The sequence below is a fragment of the Uloborus diversus genome, chromosome 3 (genome assembly GCF_026930045.1).
Source record: "Uloborus diversus isolate 005 chromosome 3, Udiv.v.3.1, whole genome shotgun sequence".
Lineage (NCBI taxonomy): Eukaryota > Metazoa > Arthropoda > Arachnida > Araneae > Uloboridae > Uloborus > Uloborus diversus.
This window is the reverse complement of record NC_072733.1, coordinates 170,442,495-170,467,272: the sequence shown is the minus strand read 5'-3', so window position 1 is coordinate 170,467,272 and position 24,778 is coordinate 170,442,495. Positions and strand designations below refer to the sequence as shown.

Below are 24,778 nucleotides of genomic sequence, written 5' to 3'. Positions count from 1 at the left end.
TTAACTACATTGGGCACGTTACCAACTCAATTCATTCGTAACGTAGTGTAAAGTTGAATGTTTTCAAAGTTCCCGGAGAAATTTGGAACAATTTTGCGACATCAAATCGATTGAATAAACGAGGAAAACCAGTAATATACAGTATTCTATTTCTAAGTAATAAATGATTTCCAATCTCAATTCCATTGCATTTGTCAAAAAAATTCTCAGAAAATCGTCGATATCGTATGACGAGATTTTACTCAATCATCAATTTCAATTCCAGAAAATCTTCTCAGCAACAATGCTTATGTAGAACATTTGAAACATTCTTACGATACCTTGCAGTAGATAATTAAGTAACAGATTACTCTGAGTTGAATTGAATTAAATTTGTCCCTTCCAATAGATTCAATAATCTTCATAGCGTCATCTTCGAGAGCGATGTAGTCAAACTGTGGGGCCGATTTTGACCTTCTGCCCCACATGCCTGGAAAGGGATATCTATCCCCTGAACCTTCATTCCGCTACAAACAGCCTCCCTCGCTTTTTTAAACGTCTTTTAGGTTAAGAAGAGTTGACCTTTTTGTCACGGCGCGGCGGTACATTTTTCCCGTGCAGGAAATAAGTTCAGACCCCCGAGCAGTTGCATCTCATAAAATAGAGAGTTAGAAATAAACACATTTTGGCGGGAAAGTTTCCCTCCGCTTGTTTTGAGTAAGCGACACTTGGAATTTTCTGTGACACCCGCAGTGGGTCAAAAGGGGTTAGCTTTTCTTTCGGACATTTCAAACATTTTCCCCCTTTCCGAGTCATAGCTGTAGGATATAACTTCTGAAGTTCTGACATTTTCGAGCCCATAAAATAGAAGACTTGGGAATAACAAAATTCCATTCTGACACTTTGCGACACTCCGTACCCCATAAAGCATAGGGTTTTCCTGGAAGCTGGATCTCCAGATGTTGAACTATGATCCCCAGAGAATGTGCCCCAATCAGGGAACTTTATCCCCCAGTATAAAACAAGGAGTTAAGATTTTTCGAGAGGAGAAGAGATAGTTTTGGGAGAGAGAGGATAGAGTTTGGAGGATAGAAGAGCTTTCCCGAGCTCTGGGGGTTTCTCCGAGACGTCTTGTCCGGAGTCATGATAGAAACGAGTGCCTTTGGATTACTTCATTGATATGGGACTGAAATCTTGGTACGTACCATACTAGCTCCCACTTCCCACTACTTAATTTAAACCAGTAGATTAAAGTTTAATTCCTTTGGAGAGCAGAATCATGATATACTTAATTATTGAAATCTTTAATGTTTTGAATATAAATATTTAACTCCTAACTAAATATCTAAGCTTAGTTTAGAACTGTATATGTACTATTTTATTTAATAAACTTTCAAAGTGCAAAAATGAATCCAACTATTATTCCTACAGTCCAAAAGTCCACCAAATCATAACACAACGCATTGTACGAACTCCACTACGGCCTTTCGGCCCAGCAGTAAATGATGCCGTGACCATTCCGAACGGTTATTGACGACGCGAAATTTATGTTAGTGAACGGCAACAGTAAATGATGTGCAAATTTGAATGTTTATTGATTACGCGATTTTTAATTTAGTCAAAGGCAACATTAAATGATACCGTGACTTTTTCTATTTTGCTAGAGAAATTACTTTGTTTGCATTCATTATAGTTGGATTCATCTTATCACTTTATACTTGTAATATTATATCACTTTTAAATAAGACTCAATTATTTTCTCGGATTTTAAATGGTGTCTATTTCTTTACGTAGTCATGTCTAAAAACAATTTAAGGCTCTTGAAATTTTTTTTGTTTGAATTTATACTTGCTGATTTTTTTGTGAAATGAAATTATTATTTATCGCTTTAATTTTTCTCTATTATGACGGATCGATGTTGAAAATGTATTTTATTTTTGTTCTTTTGAGAAAATTTATTGCGTTATTATTTGTTTATTGAAATATTTTGCCAAAGAAAAAAAATTGTAATCATGCAAAATACAAACTCCGAAAATCCTCCCGCTGGTGCTAATTCCCTCCCCATTATTTCAAAACTAGCCACCTTTCAGTCCCTTATCCCACAATTCGATAACTCTTCTGCTGTCACACCCCGATATTTTGTACAATTAGTTGATAGTCTTACCACCGCATCCAATTGTTCCGATGAAGAGAAATTGTTTGTTATAAAATCACGAATCCGAGGTGACGCATTAAACCACTTGATAAACTGCCCGGATCTATCTTCTGAGCTTAATTATGATAATTTCAAAACTAAATTCTTAGATTTTTTTGAAATTAAATCCAGTTTAACATCACGACAACAGCTATTTTCATCGTGTAAAATGTACGAAAAGGAGCCAGCTAAGCACTTTGCTGCTAGGGTAGCAACCGCCACATTGAAATTTTTTGGCGACATCACGTTAGAAAACGATGACGTTAAGAAAATTTATAATAACACAAAATTGTCCAAATTCATTGACGGCTTACGCCCAGAATTCAAACAATCAGTCTTAATGAAAAATCCCACGGAATTCCAGGAAGCGGTCGACTTCGTGGAATTACTACAGTTGAACAGAATTGAAAATGAACACGCAGTAAATAACACAAAAACTCAGACAACAACCTCGCCGACTAACAGCGATTTTGCTACCATCCTGTCCGAACACGCGCGTGCCACGCACGAAATGATCTCATCCTTAACTAAAGATATCCAGGATTTAAAAATCTCTTCAAACTTTCGTGAATATCGAAATAAATATCAACCCAGAACAAATAACTTTAGAACTCCACCTAATTATAGGCAAAATTTTTCAGGCAATTACAGATCAGAAAATACACACGGGCAAAATAATTCCCGAAACTTCAGACCTCCACCCACATACGAACAAAACTATGCGCGACATTGCGAAATTTGCAATAGGACGAATCATTACACTAGCGAATGTTATTTCCGAAATCGCACAAGAAATGACATCCCCGTCCTCCCCCCGCAGAATCAGTTCTCCAGCAGATCCCCTTACAACAACTCTTATCTCCCGCGCCAAAGTTTCCATCCTCACTTTCAGTCCCAGACCGAGAATAACAGAGATCAGCAGTGCGCTTTTCCTCCATTTCACCCCTCTACAAATCATCGTCCTAAACTAGAAGTGGGGCTCGCAGGAACAAGAGAAAAAAATGAAACGGTTAGCGATCCCCAAACCGAGAAATATAAGCCGTTTCCATGCGTCTTGAATACCCAGAAAATTGATCCAAATATTTCAAATTTTTATTTACCCGTATTACAAATGAAATTTGCAGGCCTCGACACTGTTTGTCTTGCTGATAGTGGAGCTAGTGTCAGCCTCCTTGATGATTTCGTGTACAAGAAAATTAAAAATGATCCTTTAATTAAACCTGTAAGTAAGGACATTTTGATAAAAACCATTTCAGGCGAATCTTTAAAATTTGAGTGTTGTGTTTCCGTACCAATAACAATAGGTGATAAGCATTTTCGACACAATTTTTTTGTTACAAAAAATTTTCCGTCCCAATACAGGGCTATTTTGGGCTATGATTTTCTAAAATTACACAAATTTCACCTTAATTTTCACAATGACACGCTTGCATCCAATACTGTTTCAACGAGACTTTATGATGCGAATTCCACTTCATTTAATAATTTGCCTTCGTCCACAGCCACTCTCAGGAAAAAGCACACGCTGCAACCACATGAAACCAAAATTATTGATTTATCTGTCGATATCCCCGCTAAAGTAGGAGACGACATTTTGTTAACTCCAATTTTACGTAATCCGTTTTTAGAGTTACATTCAGCGGTTGCGAAAATTTCAAAGGATAAAACTGTTTCGGTTGTTATTTCAAACCTTTCTTCGGAGGAAATATCCCTCAACAAAAATACAAAAATGGCAAACATTAATTCGGACATTGAAATACGGGATATGAAAAAAATTAAACAACTAAGGAAGGATGAATTTAAGGAATCGGATTTTAATTTATCGCATTTAGATAACGAAACAAAAACCAAACTTCTCCAACTGCTGTACAAATATGCAGATATTTTTAGTACCAGAATCTACACTATGGGCAGATCAAATATAGAAACTCCAAATCTACACGTAGACCCATGCAAATTACCTTCCACACGCCCTTATTCCGTACCCGAATCTCTTCGATCGGAATTAAAACGGCAATTGAATGAATTAGAAGAATGTGGGGTAATTGAACGTTCATCTTCCCATATAAGTTTCCCACTGATAATGATAAAGAAAAAAAATGAGAGTAATGACCCTGCAAAACAAAAATGGCGATTGGTTGTAGATTTTAGGGAACTGAACAAAAATTTGCGATACCAAAAACATAATTTACCTCTTATTCACACACTTTTGGAAAATTTGAAAGGTTCACAACTATACACATCACTCGATCTCTCAAACAGTTTTTGGCAAATACCTTTAAAACCCGAAGATAGGGACATGACTTCTTTTAGCACAATTTATGGCACATATCGTCATCGCTCTCTACCGCAAGGTATTAATGCCGCACCAGAAATTTTCCAAAGCTATTCCGACAAATTACTATCTCCAATTTCTGACCTCAATATTGCTAATTACATTGATGATTTTTGCTTAGGCGCCGATTCTGTTGATCAAATGCTTTTCAAATTAGATAAATTGTTCTCCCGACTTCGAGAATTCGGATTGACCCTTAATCCTCAAAAATGTCAGTGGATTTTACCTTCCATCAAATTTTTGGGACATCAACTGGACCAATATAGCATTTCCCCAACCGATGAAAATCTACGGAAAATACAAGATTTTCCTGTTCCAAACACTGTTCGCAAAGTACGCAGATGGATTGGATTAGTAAATTATTATCGGAAATTCATTCCACATTTTAGTGCTCTTACAGCTCCTTTAACTAATTTAATTCGAAAAGGATCCAAACTGAAATGGACTGAAGAAGCACAATCCGCCTTTGACAAATTAAAATTAAAATTGTCACAACCACCAATTTTGATTCACCCTGACTACAGCAAAACTTTCGTGCTTTCTACTGATGCGTCGGATAACTGCATATCTGCCATGCTAGGTCAGAGAGATAATAGTAACATCATCCACCCGATAGCATATTTTTCTCGTAAACTTACGCCTGCTCAACAGAAGTATCCCATTTTTGAAAAAGAATTCTTCGCTGTCAAAGAATCAGTTAAATCATTCAAGTACTACCTTTTCGGCCGTCCATTTATAATACGCTGCGACAATGAATCAGTTACAAAAGTCTCTAAATTAGAATCACCTGGTAACCGCGTTACACGTTGGCTTCTATATCTGTCAGAATTTATCTACCGCTTTGAACCCATTAAAGGAATAGACAATCAAGTAGCAGATATATTCTCCCGAGACTTTCATGTTAATAGTGTCTCCGTTGATTTCCCTACTAAAGAGCAAATTTCAATTGCTCAACGAGCTGATCAAGACCTTGCCCCCATTTTTGAAAAGCTAGAAAAAGGAGAGCTAGTAGATAAATATTTCATTCAAGACAAGACACTAATGCACATTAGACACATTCCACGATCAGGTAATCAAACCCAAACCAACCAAATAGTAATTCCAGCAATATATAAGCCGCACGTTTTGTCCGTCGCCCATGGCCCCCATTTCGCACATAAAAAGACTTATGCTCGTCTACAGGATAAATTTTTTTGGAAAGGCATGAATACAGACTGCGAACATTTTGTACAAACTTGTAAAGAGTGTTTTCCATTTAAATCCCCAGCTCGCTACCCTCCCGTCCCTTTAGAAAGAGGTAAAACTTGTTCTCGCGTAATGGAATATGTCTCTTGTGATTTTTTAGGCCCGTTTGCAAGGACAAGGAAAGGCAATATTTATATTGTAACATTCTTAGACCACTTCACTAAATTTGTTAAATTATATGCCGTACCCGACCAACTTGCAACAACAACAGCGGAGAAATTTTTAGATTTTGCCTGTTTGTTTGGTTTTCCCCAATTTTTTCTCACCGATAAGGGCCCTAATTTCACCAGTGATCTTTTCAAAAATATCTGCTCCCGATTAGGAGTAACTAAACTGTTCACAACCGCGCAACACCCTGCCAGTAACGGAATGACAGAAGTCCTGAATAAAAATCTCAAAAAAACACTAAGCATTCTTTCCAGGGAAAATTCCCAATGGGACGACTATATAAACTATTATGAGCTTGCATACAATTCTAGCTATCACAGTGTCACAAAGGAGAAACCCAGCTTCCTGTTGTTAGGATACGATCTAGATTTTCCCAGCTTTGTCTTTGATACCCCAGGGAGACCCTCCTATGCATCTTACGAAGATTTTGTCGCTAATAAGACCCGAAACCTCCAACTAGCATTCTCTAAAGTTTCCCAAAATCTTACTTCCGCCGCTGAGACGCAGGAAAATTACAGACTGAAATTTGCAAAATCACGCGAATTTTATCCAGGGCAATTGGTGTACCTCTATTCAAAAGACCTTGATCGAAAACAAAGCACGCCTAAACGCCGAAACTACTCAGGGCCTTTTCGCATACAAATAAAACATAACGCCGTCAATTACACCATACTCGACCCGAACAACGTCAGATCAAAGCCCCAAAAAGTACATGTCGATAGACTTATACCTTACGTAGACCGAAGACCAGAATTGGAATATCTAAAACAGGTCATGCCGGAAGACCAACAAACAATGCCTAATGCAAATACAAATTTTGAAAAATCGCGTGCTATTTTTGAAGACGAAGAAAATAATGATGAAAATGTTCCGCTAGCTGTTTTACTTCAACTTTGGAATCAAACGTCTTCAAAAGAAATTCCTTTACGATCCGAAAGTTCAGCAAGCGGCTCCTTTTCCGACAGCACAGAAATTTCTGACCTCCCCCACCCCCAAGCGAGAGTCGAATCGGAACCCCTCCAGCAAACGCATAGGTACTATCTGCGATCAGCTGTTCGGGAGAGCACTGACCCCGCGTAGCTAAGAAACGAAAGCTCCTATTACGCATCTTTTCTCTCGAAAAAAAAGGAAAGAAAAAAAAATCTCATTCAAATGAGAACGAAAAAAAAAAAGAAAAGAAAATTTGAGAGAAAAAAAATTCTGGGATTTTTTTTTATAAAAGAGGTTAATAAGAGAATAAAACAAATTATGGGTAAATGAATGTATAGAAAAAAAAAAGGAAAATGAATGAAAAAAAGAGAATAAAGAGTAGGAAAGTATGCAAATAAGGAGGAAAAAAAGAGGTTAGAAAGGAATTCGAACAAAAAAGTTAATAATGTGTAGGAAAAGTATAGGAATACAGAAAATCTGAGTGTAATAGGAACGAAAAGAAAAGGAATAAGAAACGATCTGAAAGTGTTAGGAATAAGATGAAGGAATGCTATAGGAATAAAGAATAGATAAAAGAGGTAATGAATTGAGGGAAAAAAAAAAGTTTATACAGTATGAGAAATGTAGGAATAAGGAAAGAATCAGAAAAATTTTAGAAGTATAGTGTAGGAAAAGTATTGAGATAAAGGAAGGAAGAGAAAGGGTTTATAAATAAATAAACTTTCAAAAAAAATAAAGAGAGAAAGAATCTTTAAAGAAAAAAAGAAAAGATTGACATGAAGGAGAGAATAAAAAAGAAAAGGAATAGGACAGTTAAAAAGTACAGGAAACTGTGAAGATAAATAATGAATAGGATTGTGAAAGGAGTAAAACGTAGAAAAAAATTAACGAGAAAAAAGGACAGAGGAATGCAAGCAAATAAGGGAACCTTAAAAAGAAAGGTATAGCCACAAAGAAAATGGGAAAATATGACGATCATTCTAGATGTCGTCCAATTTATTTTTCTCTTTGTGTTTTCCCCACCCTTCATTCTTTCCTTCCCCCCCGTTAAGTTTCTGAATTATTCGGCTGTGTTGTTAACCAAAAACTGATCACTTTTGGTATGTTGTTAATTGCCTCATATTTTCGGTAACGTTCTTTCATTGAAGTTTTGTTTACTTTTTTTTAAATATATTTATTCTGCGTATCACAAAGTTTTGTGGGGCTTAGCAGAAAAAATTTAAGGAAAGGAGAAAAAAAAATGAAATTTTTTTTTTCTTTCCCTTATTAGTTAATTTTATGTTACTCCGACATTTCCCTTCCCTCCTATCACTTTGTAGTTTTCCTCTGAACTTGAACAGTCATAACTGTGCTATGAAAAAAAAAAGGAAAGAAAAAAAAGATAAGGCTCTTAGAGGTATAGACACCACGTACAATTTTTTTTCCTACATTTGTTTCTTTACGTTTAAAAATTTCTGTTCTCCAAATCTAGATATTATGCAGAATGATAAAAGAACCAAAAATATTATAGTCTAATATTTTGATATTTTATGAATTTATATGGAATTATAATTTAAAATTTTCTAGAAACTAGAAATTTTATTTAATTACTTTTATGTGTTTTGGGAGCTATTGGTATTTGTATGTATCAATGTTTTCTGTGTCCCTGAAGTATTTTATTTGGTTTTCCGTCGACGACGCCAAGCATTTCAGTCATTATGCTGTTTATAAGCTGGTGGCTATAGAAAGCCACTTATGAGACACAAATTGCGTACATGATTTGACGTCACTAAACCGCTACAGAGACTTTCCAACAAATTTTAATGGCTCCAACTTTCAAAGAAATCGTTGCAAGATTCCATTTGATATCTGTGCATCTGCAAAGTCAGCGCCTCTACAACGAGCAACGCATTTCTCGTGAAACTGGAAAGAAAATCATGACAGCGAATCGCCATTCCCGCATCATGACGTCCATTTTACCAGCCTCAACTCATATGCGGGAGTAAACAGCAAAGCGGCAATCCTGGGACATATCAAGTCAAAGACGGCTGCTGAAGGACCCCTCGTTCTTCTAGGAATCCCGAGTTCTCCTCATCGCTGCCATCCCCCCAGGGTCCCTTCACTGGAGAAAGGGAAACCGAAACTAACTCGCTGAGTTCTTCGCGCTCGTGTGTTCTGCGTTTTATGACATCTACATGAGCCTGAACTGCTCAAACCCAATATCTTGTTTGGTGGTTTCTAAACGTGAACCAGAGCTATCAAGATGCGCGAATTTCGAGTCTCCAATATTTCCGTTTACGACTCTGTGCCGTTTACTACAATCCTCCGCGTGTGCCATTCCATAAAATATTATGCTCTTGTAAGTTCACTTATCAAGATGAAGGATATCAGAATCTACAACATATAGTGTTATTTAATTGTTCGTCAACATGGAGGAGAAACTGCGATTTTTCCACAATGCAAAAGAAAAAAATGTTTTCCACGTATGCAACGTAACGTTGTGTGTGTTTCACAATACAAAGGAAAACAGTGCTGTTTACATAAACATAAAGAGAAAAGTGCTTTACGTGTCGGATATTCGAAGCAAAGTGCGTATTGTGTGTATACGTGAGAAATACGTTTTCTCACTTCACGAGATACAAAGTTCTCTCACGAACTAGTTCCTACAAATACGGTGTTATGTGTGCGTGCCTTTAATTGATATGGAAAAAAACTATAACCTTTTATTAACCTTCAGAGACTATGTTCACTCCATACACTTTACAGGAAGTGTAAAACAAACTCTGTGGTGTGTGTGCCTATCAACACGGAAAAAAAACTATTACATCTTTTTCTTCACTTACAAATTTTTTTCTGTACATGTACTCTTTCTGCAAAAAAAAAAAAAAAAAAACTTTAAATTTTTTTTCTTGTGATATGTGAATATCAGTCGATTACGGACATCCAGAAGAAACCAACGTGATTAAGATCCCAAATGTATTCTATACATGTATTAATGCATATTTCAGATTACATGCAAGATTTTTTTTAATTATGGCTAAATTTGATGAAAATTTGAATGTATGATACGTCGCTCTTGTTATGATTATTATTCCATTACAATTCACTGTATATTTTATTTTATTGTTTTTTTACATTACTGTAGTTTGTGTATATATGTTACCAAAGAGAGAAAAAAAAATACTTCACTCATTCTAACATTTTTTTTTCTTTTCTCTGGTTTATACTTTGAACTTGAAATTTTTTTGAAAAATTATATTTTATGCATATTTATTCAATTAATAAGTTTACCTTTACATCTGCTCTCCAGTTTTTCTTTTCCCGGAGGAGGGGCAGGATTGTGGGGCCGATTTTGACCTTCTGCCCCACATGCCTGGAAAGGGATATCTATCCCCTGAACCTTCATTCCGCTACAAACAGCCTCCCTCGCTTTTTTAAACGTCTTTTAGGTTAAGAAGAGTTGACCTTTTTGTCACGGCGCGGCGGTACATTTTTCCCGTGCAGGAAATAAGTTCAGACCCCCGAGCAGTTGCATCTCATAAAATAGAGAGTTAGAAATAAACACATTTTGGCGGGAAAGTTTCCCTCCGCTTGTTTTGAGTAAGCGACACTTGGAATTTTCTGTGACACCCGCAGTGGGTCAAAAGGGGTTAGCTTTTCTTTCGGACATTTCAAACATTTTCCCCCTTTCCGAGTCATAGCTGTAGGATATAACTTCTGAAGTTCTGACATTTTCGAGCCCATAAAATAGAAGACTTGGGAATAACAAAATTCCATTCTGACACTTTGCGACACTCCGTACCCCATAAAGCATAGGGTTTTCCTGGAAGCTGGATCTCCAGATGTTGAACTATGATCCCCAGAGAATGTGCCCCAATCAGGGAACTTTATCCCCCAGTATAAAACAAGGAGTTAAGATTTTTCGAGAGGAGAAGAGATAGTTTTGGGAGAGAGAGGATAGAGTTTGGAGGATAGAAGAGCTTTCCCGAGCTCTGGGGGTTTCTCCGAGACGTCTTGTCCGGAGTCATGATAGAAACGAGTGCCTTTGGATTACTTCATTGATATGGGACTGAAATCTTGGTACGTACCATACTAGCTCCCACTTCCCACTACTTAATTTAAACCAGTAGATTAAAGTTTAATTCCTTTGGAGAGCAGAATCATGATATACTTAATTATTGAAATCTTTAATGTTTTGAATATAAATATTTAACTCCTAACTAAATATCTAAGCTTAGTTTAGAACTGTATATGTACTATTTTATTTAATAAACTTTCAAAGTGCAAAAATGAATCCAACTATTATTCCTACAGTCCAAAAGTCCACCAAATCATAACACAACGCATTGTACGAACTCCACTACGGCCTTTCGGCCCAGCAAAACGCTTTTTAATTGATGTATGAGAAAGAATTCCCCCACTTTGAAATCACTTAACTGCAAAACCGCGTGAGATCGAAAGGTGAAACAAGGCCGACTTTTAACCAAACAAGAGGTATGTTGCACCAGTTGGTCTGGAATTTTTTATACACTGGTTTTCGAAAATTGTTCGAAAAGTGGACATCAGATAGCGCTGTAGTCAAAAAAGTATGTCAAATCAAAGCACTGAAGTCAAATGTTTTTTAATTGGTGTATGGAAGTGTGCTTCTTGTAGAGAGGTCAAATCTCATTGCTCACATCAAACCCATTAGTTCGATACAGCTAACTTTCATAGATGCAACGTTATAGTATCGAATGGTGTCTGCTGTGAAAGGTGGCCATATCGAACACATCGCAATGAGATTTGACCTTTGTTCAATAAGCACTTTCATACACTAATTAAAAAATATTTAACTACAGCGTTCTCTGAATTTTTGAACTATTTTTAAAAACTGGTGTAAAAGAAATAACAGTGCCCTGGTGCAACATACCACTTGTTTCACCTTTTTATCTTAGACGGTTTTGCTGTTATGGCATTTTAAAATAGGGGCGTTCTATTTCAAACACTCTGTATATCTAAATTTTTGAAGTTATATTTCTCCACGTTTCTCTATTAACAAGGGACTCTAACCTCAAAAAGGTGTGCAGCGATTAATCAAGGTAATTTCTTAAAAAACATTTCTTAAAAGAAGTAGAAGTACCATCAGGAGTTTAATAATATGCAATAATCTAGTGTACAAGTGCAATGGGCAGAATTTTGGGCATTACAAATACATTTCTAATTGAGGAAAAAATTCTACAAATCGGAATTTTTTTTTAAAGCATTAAATTTTGTTTAGTGAATTTGTGCGGTTTATGTGAAAGTTTTCATCTTTTATGTCTTTTGGAAATGAATTTTTGTCTTTTAAATTATGCTAAAGATTTGATGAAAAGATTTAATGGTCTGGAAGTACTCCCTCGATTTTGTAAACGACGAAGTTTCAATATATTTTGTTGGAAAATTTATTAACAGTTTAGAGCTGTGATTTTAAGCAAGCCGCAACACATGTACTAAATTATCATAAAAATCAATGTCACCATGTTGAATTCCAATAACTTTATATTCTGAACTTAGGTGTTATCCTGTAATCGTTTTATAAATTTTTCGGTTTCAAAAATGTTAATTTACCTATGTTTAAGCATTTTCGCTTCATAAATGTGACAATGCTGTAAAATATTCTGAAGAAGATAACGTGCTAAGAAACATTCAAAAGTTTTTTTTTTCAGATATTCAGTTAAATAAAATTTATCTTCCTCAGAGCATAGCTAGCAATACAAGTGTAAATTTAAAGATTTACCATAGCTATTTCTACGCAAATAAAAAAAATACAACAACTTTCATTAAGTAAATTGGCTATTTTATCCGAGATACGGGGGCTACAATTAACTGAAAAGCACTGTATTTGATGAGTATAAGATCTAAAACGTTGTGGAAAAGATCAAATCTCCATTATTAGGCTGGAATATCTCCATTATCTGCACCACTTTCCAAATAGAGGTTGCTCTTAGCGCTTAGGTTTTAGCAACTAGAGCATTGGACTTGATTTATTGCTGCATAACTGAAATCACTTCTAGAGCTGTGGGGCCATAAATTGGATTAATGCGACTATAAAAAGAATGAAGTTATAGCTGCTGGCGCTGTATTTGAGGAATTGAATACAAGCTGGATTGCCTTTTAATCGATAAGTACTGCAGACTTATTTTTCCTCACTGAGGCACGACTGAAACATTACAAACTCCGCGATGCTCTCGTACATTTTAAATTGAGTGCATTTTCTTTAATTTGGTCAGATAAATAGTTAGAGCGAGTCACTGATATTGTCTGCATTTTCTTTAAATTTGATATAAGAAACTTTAAGTACTAATGCATCTTGCTATTGTTCTACAGATAATCTGTATTTATGTTCAGTAAGTTACTGAATATACCATGCCTTTTTTTTACGTTAAATCTTCGAGTTGAACTGAACCTTTGCTTCGGTTACTCGTCTGCTTAGTGCTAATTTTGTATTAAGTACCAGTTTGTTTGGTACTCTTGGCTTCTTTAAAAGGTTTTCCACCTCCAGCTCAGTCACTTCCTATGCCGAGCTGACGAGTGCCAATAAGCACGAAACTGCAGTTCTCGGCTGGAATTAATTGAGCTGGCGGTGTATTTCATGAATTTGTATTTAGTTAAACATTCACTATGTCTACAATATACCATTTTGGCAATTGAATTCCAGATTATCCTATTAGAGGTGTATACTTTTAAATTAATTATGTTACATTTTAATGTAGACGATATTTATTTTACTCCTAGAATTCACATAACGCTACATAATTTGATGATGCTAATGTTATGCACATGTTTTGAATTAGATATTTTGTGCATTTTAATATGTGCTAATTTCTAAATTACAATGTGTTATTAAATGAAATAATTAAGATATCTTTTTGTTTTTATATTTTTTTGGCTGCGCAAGCCTAGTGTATCAAAACTACAGGATAGAGATGTTTTGATATTTTGGATTTACAAAAGTCATTTATTAACTGAAACAATTATTGGTTGCAATTAAATAGTACGATAACGTTTCTACAGTGAGGAGAACAAGTTGATTTAAACTAGCAAAAACTAATATTGAATGTGATATCATTGGAACTTAAATGAAACTGATCAATTGATCCATTACTGATCAAATGCTTATTTAATTTTAGTTGTAATATAAGAAATTATAAATAAAACTTTAATCTTACTCTTCCTCATTGGTTGAGTCTTCATACGCACATCTTTTACATCTGAGACTGCATCCAACATCCAAAAAACTTGACTTGGAGTACATATGATGCTAAATTCGTCATTTTCTTCTTCTTCATCTAACGGCTAGAAGTCCAACTTACTGGTGAACTTTTCATTTTCACTAAGTGCTTTGACAATCTGTTGTTTAAAAGGGCTAAGAAACTAAAGATAATGTTTTCTCTCTCTTTCCATTTTCTTCTTCTTCGAGCTTTATCTCGGATGCATTGAGGTGAAAATGGTGAAGGAAATAAACTTTAGTAGGTACTGTTTTTACTAAATACTGCACAACTTTAGGACTTTTTTGGTCTACTACATGGTCTTCGACTGCCAAGGTCTCGGTTATATCTACTTTTAATGTATACCAAGAAATAGACCTTTAATATGTAATCGAAAAGAAATAGTCTTTTATTTTTGAACAGATGCAAAGAAAGTTCATCACATTTCATACGTGATGCAAGTTCTGGTTAAATATTTTCTAAAAACAGTTGAAGAAACCTCATCGAGAGTAACTTACCGAAAACAACTTGAAGAAATTGGAATCAGATTTTAATCCATGGTATATTAATGAAAATATTTTAACCTATTTTGTAAAACTAATACTAAGATAAATTCTTCACACGGTCTCTCATTCAACTTCGAACGACATTACGTGGTGTATGTCTGCAACTAATTTTATGTGCTTTCCGGCAGAAGGCAAAACTAAATTCGTCAAAATTGTTTGCATTATAGTTTTTTTTTTCCGACTAACTGGTTTTGTCTGACTTTTCTTTACAAAACTCCTTCCAACAATTTGAAGTCAGCAAAGTATCAAACAGAGAAAGTAGTAAGGCTTTAATTCCAGAAATATTTTTATAAACACACTAAAAAATTGAATTCAGTTCAAATACAGTCAACTCCCGATTATCGGCGAACGAATTATCCACGGTTCTTTTCACATATTTTTTTTTCTTTGGCGGCCATTAAATGTTTTTTAAGTTTCTGATCGTGTTATTCGTTTTTAGCTTTTACATATATTATTTCACTCAATGTTAGTAGATGCAATGTAGCTTTGGTTTTAGCAATATAACATGAGAATTTTTTTTTTTTTAGCTTTTGTATGCACTACTTCGTTTTTTACCTATCACTCGGATTATCTGCAATTTTCGCTTCTCCTTGGATACCGTGCCAAACTATTCTGCGGATAATCCGGAGTTTACTGTACGTTAACCGGGTGCAGCATAAATATCTGCGTTAGTATACTATTGAATGAAAGGGGAAAAACAACTTCTCCTCTCGCTTAAAAAAGCGATACTAATTCATATTTCAACATCGTTGGTACATTATCAATGAAAGCATTTATTTGTTGTATCAAGTGGTTTTTTTAAATTTTAATTGGTTTTTTTCAGACAATTTGTTTAATTAAAATACTTTAGTTCAGTCATATTTGTATTAATAATATATGAAGTAATATAGGGGAAGGTGGTAAACCTTGGGCAGGCTTGTGTTTTGAGACAAACCTGCCCAAGCTTGCATTGTAAGGACTCCTTTGATGCTACCTGAAATGCAAGCGTGAAAAGATCTAAATACAACAACATGATGTAAATAACTTTCCTGTTGAATGAATACATTTTTAACAGCCATACTTATATATTAGCTCATGCGTAGGTATTGTAATAGATCAATTTATAAAGGATAAGTACTATAAAAAGTTCGAATCAGTTACAAAAATACTTATTAAAATCTGATTAGAAAAACAAGTGGTCTAGTCATTATCAGGCGCTTTGTTGACTCGAAAGGTACTACATGACTACCGTTAATTTTTGGGAAATGATTTGAATACTGGCGTCTGCATTTGTTAAAAGTAAAAGCTGTAAGGAAAAAACACATAATCTTGAAAGTTACATCTTTATGTCGAGCTACTGAAAGAAAGGAATCAATAACGTATTAAATGTCTTTCAAGACGAATTTCGAGCTTCATAATTACTGGAAATCAGTGTCCTTTGATGCTCTTCTCATACTTACCTAAGCTAATGAATAGGGTAAACACTAAGTTTGACATAAATTGAGATACACAACAGAACATTATCACATTACACTCATTGGTAAACTAATATACAAAAACGGATTACCTTTTATTTTAAGTCCTGTATATGCGAAGTAGGATGGAACTCATGACTGAATAAAACAAGGCTTACCTTGAATAATATTGAAAGAATTTATTTTCTTGCCAATCATATCAAACCATAAACTGTTTGTGGAGGAAATGAGTATTTACATAGAAAAAAGATAAGAAATATTGCTGCAAATAATTTATGCTATTTTTATTTGAAAAAATAATTTTTCACAAACAAGTATTTTAAGCAAAGCATAATTTAAAATGAGCTTGTGATAGAAAACATTAAAGAAGAATGTTTGACATCTAAAACAAATAATTGGTATTATTTGAGGCAGTGAGAAGCAATGAGATGTAAGTGGACTTTTGAAGTTTTGAATAAAACGCGTTTCAAGTTCAGATTCTAGGTTCATTTACTGATGTTTTTTATCTAAATATTGCTGTATAGCAACGTCTACCAGGGTTATTAGGACCACCTCTTGCCCCATAACAGAGAAGAAGTTCTCCTAACATTTGCACTAGTTTTCTTAATTTTTTTAGTTCTGGCACTACATCCCTTCTTTACTGCCTCATTTAATCTGCTAAAAAGAAAATTTTAGCGTCAGCATGAATGAAAATACAATTTCTTTTAAAAAATCCTATAAACTATGTTGTCATAAATAATGAATAGCTGTTTCAATGCATGCCTTTTAAATACATGGAAACACAAGGAAGCAAGCATTGCATTTTACTTTTTAAAATAGCAATATATAAAAAATAATTTTCTTGCATAGGAACTGGCTCTGAAAAGAAGAAATGAATAGAAATCCTATGATGAAAACAAACATATTTGATTATTAAAAGTTTTTACTGCATTTAAATTCCGATCATTTAACATGTACATTATACGCATCATACATTTTAATACTGTTTACACTACTCTAGTGTTACAGTAAATCAAATATAGTAGAAGAGGAATATTTACGAACTACTAATAACTAAATTCTTAAAATTATTAGAGAAAAGCATTTAACTGCAAATTTAGATAACCCCTTGTTTTATAGATGCAAGGGTAAAGTTTCAAACTAATAAATGTTTTACACATGCTGATGATTTGGAATTCAATACATTTTGCTTATTTTGCTTCGATCATAAGTTATGGAGATATATGCGACTAAATCTATTATGTAACCCTACCCCTGGAATTCTATATGTATATATGTATACATATATGTATTAAATTCAGTTTGCTACTAATAATTATGATTTATTATTAAATACCTGGTTGGAAAGAAATGACATTTATAATTCAGGGGAAATTCATTCATTTAGTTTAAAAAAAAAAAAACACTGTAAAGCTATAAATAGAACGTAAGGAAAAAACACTTTGAACTGAATCATGTTATGGAATTGGTAAAGTATATAACATAAGGCAAATATCACTGCAAATCTTATATTATACATTTAGGTATTAACAGAAGTAAATGACTATCAATGTTTTATTTGATCACGTTTCATAAGAAGAAAATTAACTTACCAAGAGGTAGAATGAAGAAAAACGGGAACCAGCATAATATGAACACTCCTACAACAATGCCTAGAGTCTTAGCAGCCTTCTTCTGTCTTTTGAATTTAGCCAGACGTCCTTGCAAGTTTGCCATAGTCATCTTGATACTGGTCTTATCTGAATAAGGTCCGTTTCGAGCAGCAGAAGATAGTACATGGTGGGCTCCAGCATGAACTCTCAAGGTCAATTCCTTGGTGGTCTCGTGTCCAGCGGACTTGACTACTTTGACGCCAGTTTCCAAAAACTTGGTCTGCTTGACAGCAGCTTTGTAGATTCGGAAATATACGAGAAATATGACAAAACTTGGTAAGTAAAACGAGAAAGTGACCGAAAAGAGCACATACCCAAGCTGTTTGTTGACTTCACAAACATTCGGAGTTTTAGTGGAACTCTTCCAACCAAACAAGGGACCTATACATATCGCCATTGAGACCAACCACACAGCTAGACAAGCAAAACAAGCTCGAGAGTGAGTTACGATATTGGAGTAAGCTAGCGGGCGGGTTACGCCCACGTAGCGATCAACACTGATGACGCAAAGACTGATTATTGAAGCAGTGCAACAAAGGACATCGAGCGCAGCCCATATAGTGCAAAACATTTCACCAAAGATCCAAATCTTACCATGAATTTCCAAGTACGCAGAGAAAGGTAACACAAAGAACCCAAGCAGAAGATCAGCTATAGCAAGATTTACAATAAAAATATTAGTCGTACTACGAAGATTGGACGTGACTCCAACAGCAATTAAAACTAACAAGTTTCCAAAAACAGTCATAAGAATTATGGCCCCCAGAACTATCGTTTTTACTGTGTATTGTAAATAAGTGTACACTTCACTGTCTCTCATCAAAGAACTGTTGGTCCAATCTGACAGATTCCAAGGTTGTTCTTCCGTTTCAGTTAGATTGATTATTATTATTGCTATATCATTGATCTTGTTCCCTAAGGGCAATGAAACATCCTCAAGCTCCGTTGTTGGCGCCATTGTTTCGTAATTTATAATCAGTACAAAATAAAAAGAATCATCGGCATTGGAAAAAGAATTTCATATTCTGCTTGTTTATCTAAGTTATTATTTTTTTCAAGAGACTCCCACTCTGCTTGGGTTTAGAATCATCAATTGATGTTCTAAAAAAGTTCTTGTGATATGGTTTTCTCGTTTCTCACCTTCTCCCTTCTTTCACAACCTAAAAAGATAATAAAATGAATATTTTAGTTTTAATATTTGACTGCATTACCAGAAAATAAATAACTACGACTGATTTAAAAGTTTAAAAAAAATATTTTTTGAGTTTTATATTACTTTGATGTATGCAAAAAATATATATACAGGATGTTCCGTTTTCACCTACAAGACCTTTATTTTCGCAATCGTTTGTCCTAAATGTATACTTTCAATCACAAAAATGTTAAAAATAAGATTCAGAGTTAAGATTGAAGAAAAAATAAAAATGAGTCAAAACATACAAAATTTAACTTTTTATACTGGCCCCAGGTCCCCAACATATTTAGGGAATTAATCTCCATTAAAAAATGTTACTAGCAAAAAAACTTGACAGTTGTGTTCAAAAATAAATGCAAATGTTATGCCGTGATACGCAAAAACACACGACAAAACCTCGAACAATTTGAAAATCCACACTCGATGCAACGTATAATTTTACATACATGTATACTGCTATATTTTCTCGTAAAAGGCGTTATTGACGGCGAGTGAAAAGTGGTGTAAGTCACAAAACGCTGCGTTTCATATCTCGGTGAATATTGATCGTACTAATTTCAAACTTTTTGTGTTTGAATAGTGTTTCAATGGAGATTATTTCCCTGAATACAAGTTAGGGAACATGGGGCTCGTATAAAAAGTTAAGTTTTGTATTTTTTGACTTATTTTTACTTTTACTTCAAACTTTCAATATCTTAATTGCAAAAATGTTCAAAATGCATCTGATTTTGAGCATTTTTGCAATTGGAAGTATACATCTAGGTCTAACTGTTGCAAAAGTAAAGGTCTTGCCGGTTAAAATACCCTTTATATTATGAGAGATAATAAGACATCATGGAGAATATTTTGTTGATAAGTATTTTGTCTTTATTATGTTATGCCTAGAAATTTTTTTTAAATGTAAAAATACGTTTTTTGTGTGTTACAAATTGAATTTTTATCATTAATGAGAAATAGAATTCGTTCTTACTTTATGTACAACACCTAAATGCAGTAATAATAGAGAGTATCAAGCTGTGATAATTTACAAAAGAAAGACACTCATATTGCTCCCAATTTCGATTACTGCATTTAATCAATCTGCAAATATTCCCCTATCAAAAAACACATATTGTTATAAGGAGTTTAAGAAGAAATGTTGGTTGTGAAAATTGTTACATTATTGTTAAAGCAACGTCACCAGCTTAATCTCAAAAATGAATAAGTTATCCGCATTTTTCCTGCTATTTGCTAGGCGGGAATTAAATTTGATTGAGCGCGGGTACTCTCGTACAGAAATTAAACTTTGCAGAATAGCCTGGTAAGGTATTTTATTTAATTGGATCTGACTTTGTCACTTTACTTTACTTGCGATACGGTTGAGTTACTTGGTTGTGTTAGCCCTTTTCATTTAGATATAATTTTCTAATTTCCAAGATTGCTGAGTGTTTGGTAAAATTTTTAATTATCTTTCTTCTTAGAACTTCTAGAAAATTAACATTATCTTTGTCCCAACTCTATTCTAATTTGCATATTGATTAGACACGAAAGTAAGTAACTAACTTTGTTTTAATGTTAGACGAAATATTTCAGAAGCAGCTCTGTATTCCTTAAACCACTGAAGTAGAACGTTGCCATGAAGAAATAATAAATTGTGTTTTTAAGCTACAAGAATGGTGTTACAAAGACATTTAAAAATTATACCAGAAAAAATATCATTGTTTATCGATACTTTGTATTAAGAAAATCGCTTAAAAGATGAATACGTTTAGAGAAATTTTTCAAAGAGATGGATATTTCTCCAAGATAGAATTATACTCATATTGTCGCCTCAAAGCAATAGTGGGATATCTTTCCTAATGTTATTCCTGAGATTAAATGTCTTACTGTTGCTCTGCAGCAACGATATATTCTTCTAAAACCTATACAATGACACAAAACAATGAAAATACGCTTGTTATCTTTGAACGACGAGTACTGGAAGCCTTTATTGAAAGAGCACAAGGTAATAATGTTTTGTACAGACGCTATAATTTAGGTTTGAGTTGCGCCTTTAAGGAACCTGATGTGGTCATTTTTTTAACAGTTCAGAAGTTTAAATGGGCTGGCTACGTTATGAGAATGAACAGTGAATGGTCAACACAGAAAATATTTTCTGGCCTAATCCAGTGAAACTAGAACTAAAGGTCCACCTGATTTCAGATGGTTTGACATCCTGGAAAATGATTTTTACAGCCTGAAAGTGAGTAACCTAAAGAAATTTCTGACCTAAAAGAAATTTCTTGATAAGGCAAAGACCTACCTTGGACTGTCGTGCCATTAAATAAGAAGAAGAATACAAAAAGGCAATTACCTTGTAATACCTAATAAAATTTTTCTGATTACCTTGCTACTATATCGTACTAAAAATGTTTAAGAAGTAAATATTAAAAATGTTAGTATCATACCATTGTTGATAGATGCTTTATATAGAAATAATTGAAGGTGAACAAAAGCCTGAGGGCTTTTGTAAAGATGAGTACCTTATTATCATCTGCGTTGTACCTATACCTTTTTTTTTCACTAGCCTTTAAAATGAATTTTCTGTGATCGAAAACACTCAAAAATTTAAAAGAAATCAGATTGCGACTAAAACAAAGGCAAAAATTAGAAAAGACCATTGGTACCAGAACAGGACTGATAGCTGCAAAATACAATGCTTACAGCAGAAACTTATTTATATCATAACTAGTTTCGCATTAAAAAAAAATCCTGCTTGCGAAAGTCAAATAAAAAGAGTAATCCGAAGTTTTTAATGTGAAATTTCACATATCTTATTCCCTCAACATACCAGTTTTTGAAACGTAAATCATCCATTAAATTATGCGCTAAATAAAAATAAATGTAATGTTTTTTGTCCCGAACTTTTCTATGGTGTAAACGTATTTTTGTGTTTTTTCATGCAAAAATGGCATATTTTATTGCCAGTACCTCCAATATGGAGTTTAATTTTAGTTTAAAGATTTTTATTTATAAAGTTCATGTACAGTAATCACACAAAATTTTGAATGAAGTTCAAAGAAACATGAATCGCATAGAAACCTAAACTTGTATTATATTTTTCAAAAACAAATGTATGGTGATCGATTGAAGTTTAAATATATATCGAATTTTTCATTCAAATGTAAATAGAAATACATTGCAAAGTAACCGATTTTCTGCAAAAGTTTTAAGTAGATGGCAAAGTTAAAACAACAATCGTATAGATTTTCTTTCTTTTTGTTTAAGCTCAAGCATAAGTCAAGTAACAGTATCGTTTAAATCCTTTACATTTTACATGAAATCTGTGGACTGATATTTTTCACTCATTTACTAAAGAGTTATAAGAGAGCTACGCATTTTTTTTTTTTTGATTAGAATACGTATATTTATTGTTTCTCCTACATGTAATTTATACTACAGCAAGGAGTTTTCCAAGTAATCAAAGCATTTTGTTTGCGAATTTCAAGCTGGTTTTTATATCAAAAGTGTATTCGGAGCTACGTTTTAGTTTAATGAACGCTCTAGTTAATAATAAAAAAATATTATTTCCATTATTGTTTAAGACATCCAGTTTCATTTTTAAAAACTTCATTTTACATTTTCCTGTGAATATGTTAGTTATATCGACTTTTCTCAGTTCTAAAAAGCATCTAAGACAAAAAAGGAGAGGCTATTGTCCATAACACCTCCAATGCTTAATGTTTCTCGCTTAGTATTCTCAGTTCGGTTATCAAGTAAAATTTCTGAATAAATAAATATTGGGTTTTTCTTTGTCGTTTACTAATGTCAATAGTTTTTTTTTTTAATTTCAAAAATGACAATCATCTTTATTTTAAGATATGTTCCTCATTTCAACCAGTATGCTTTATGATACATATCCAACTCATACAATATGAATTTTGGCTTATAAGATTATGGACTTTGTACTTTTATTTGCGTTAATTGATTTCTGTATTTACGTTATTTATTAATGGTAAGTAGCATATCTCAAAGTACGTACAGAAATTGAACAAAAAAAAAACATATATATATATATATATATATATATATATATATATATATATATATATATATATATATATATATATATATATATATATATATTTATTTATTTATTATTTATTTTAATAAAGATGACGTTTTTATTTTACAGCTAGAAGATTTTGTTCAATCGTTGTAACAGTTAATGCTTAATAAAGTACCTAACAGTCAGAGGCTTAGGGATTTTGGAGTTATATAATAACGGTAATTGAAAATAATTAATTTTCAAATTACCTCAGCAACTGTAATAAAATACTTATGTATTAACTATGGTGTTTTGTGAGCTTTAGGATAATAAATTTAAAATAGTAAAACGGAATTATTTTGAAAAAATCCTGGGTTTAGACATAATTAGGAACTTCGTACATTAAACAGATAGGATATTAGTTTAAAAGTTCATTTTTCGTTTCTATTGAGATGTTCTTTATAACGAAGCGTATTTATTAAAACTGCTAATTCTTTTTACAGTTTAAACGTTGGAAAAGAAAATGCAATTTAAAAAAAAGTTATATAACACACATATTTAGATAGATTGAAAACACATCATCGACAACCATTCCACAATTATGTGTAGTTTTTCTGTCTAGTATGTCAATGTTTACAAAGTAAGTTTAGATAGCATAGACCAGTGTTTCAAAGTTAAATCAATATCAGCTCATACATGGATGCATTCAAAATGTAACGAGAAAAAGGAACACGTAAAAGACATTTAACTTTTGTAAATACATGTAGTAAAAAGGTAGCCTTAAGTGAAGTACACGATTATTCTTTTTATGCTTTTACATCGGTAGCTTTCTAACTTGCTGAAACAAGTGTTTTTCGATAAGTAAAATGTTGTTTCCTAAATGCCATCTGCCTTAAGCCCAACAAGAGACATTTTGTGAAAGAAAACATTAGTATTTTGCAAAAATCAATTTCTCGGAAATTGAAACCATTACTGATTTTAGTTTGAAAGTAGACATTGAAAATGAACTTTAGCACGCGAGCCAAGTGCAGTTGTTGGAATTTTTTTTTTCAAATTAAAATGCATTTCTGATTTAAAGTTACGGATTATATCAAGGGACCGGAAAATAAAGTTGTTTGTTTCAAATAAATAATTTTTTAACAACGTTTATTTTCAATCAACATCGTGATTACCATCTTCTGAAGCATTCTTTTGCTATCTAACATGCAAATTTCCAATCGCAGATCGTTAAAAATAAGCTTGTTTTTTAGCAAAAAAGTCAGGAGTAGGCATAATGAATAGCAGATAAATTTTTAGATTGTTGTCCCTTAAAAAGTGCTGTAGCGAAAGGAACAGAGATAAATAAAATATTGAAATGAAAAGGGAGTATATTCTAGAGATTGTCAGCAAAAAAGACGTGTTTCTAAAACAGCATTGTGCAAGACCACACTGCTAAAGACAAACCCTTCAAAAAAATAACTCTTAGTGGGTTGTGTCACCCACCGCACTCGCTCATTGTACTCATCCACCGTACTCACTCAGCGTACTCTCCCGCCTTTGCACCACCTGATTAATGTTCCTAACGCTGTGTGACAAAAGATATTTTCTTACAGAACTAATCGTTTTTATCGATCCAGAAGTTAAAATTTGTACACGACATGGCAAAAAGTAGTTAATAGCGAGGGATATTACATTATCTTTATCGTTATATTATATTATACTAATAATAAAGCTGAATGTCCTCTGTCCGGATCTGTCTGTCAAGATCTCTGTGACGCGCATAGCGCCTAGACTGTTCGGCTGATTTTCATGAAATTTGGCACAAAGTTAGTTTGTAGCATAGGGTGTGCACCTCGAAGCAATTTTTCAA

At 33.6% G+C, this 24,778-nt stretch overlaps 1 protein-coding gene across 1 annotated transcript in view; it reads right to left on the bottom strand.

Moving 5' to 3' along the window:
• The window catches only part of LOC129218367 (alpha-1A adrenergic receptor-like), a 36,878-nt gene extending 18,192 nt beyond the window's left edge, over positions 1-18,686 (bottom strand). The window contains exon 1 of the mRNA XM_054852612.1: positions 17,669-18,686. Coding sequence (XP_054708587.1) covers positions 17,669-18,686 — 1,018 coding nt within the window. The remainder of the gene's footprint in view (positions 1-17,668) is intronic.
• Between the last annotated feature and the right edge of the window lie 6,092 nt (positions 18,687-24,778).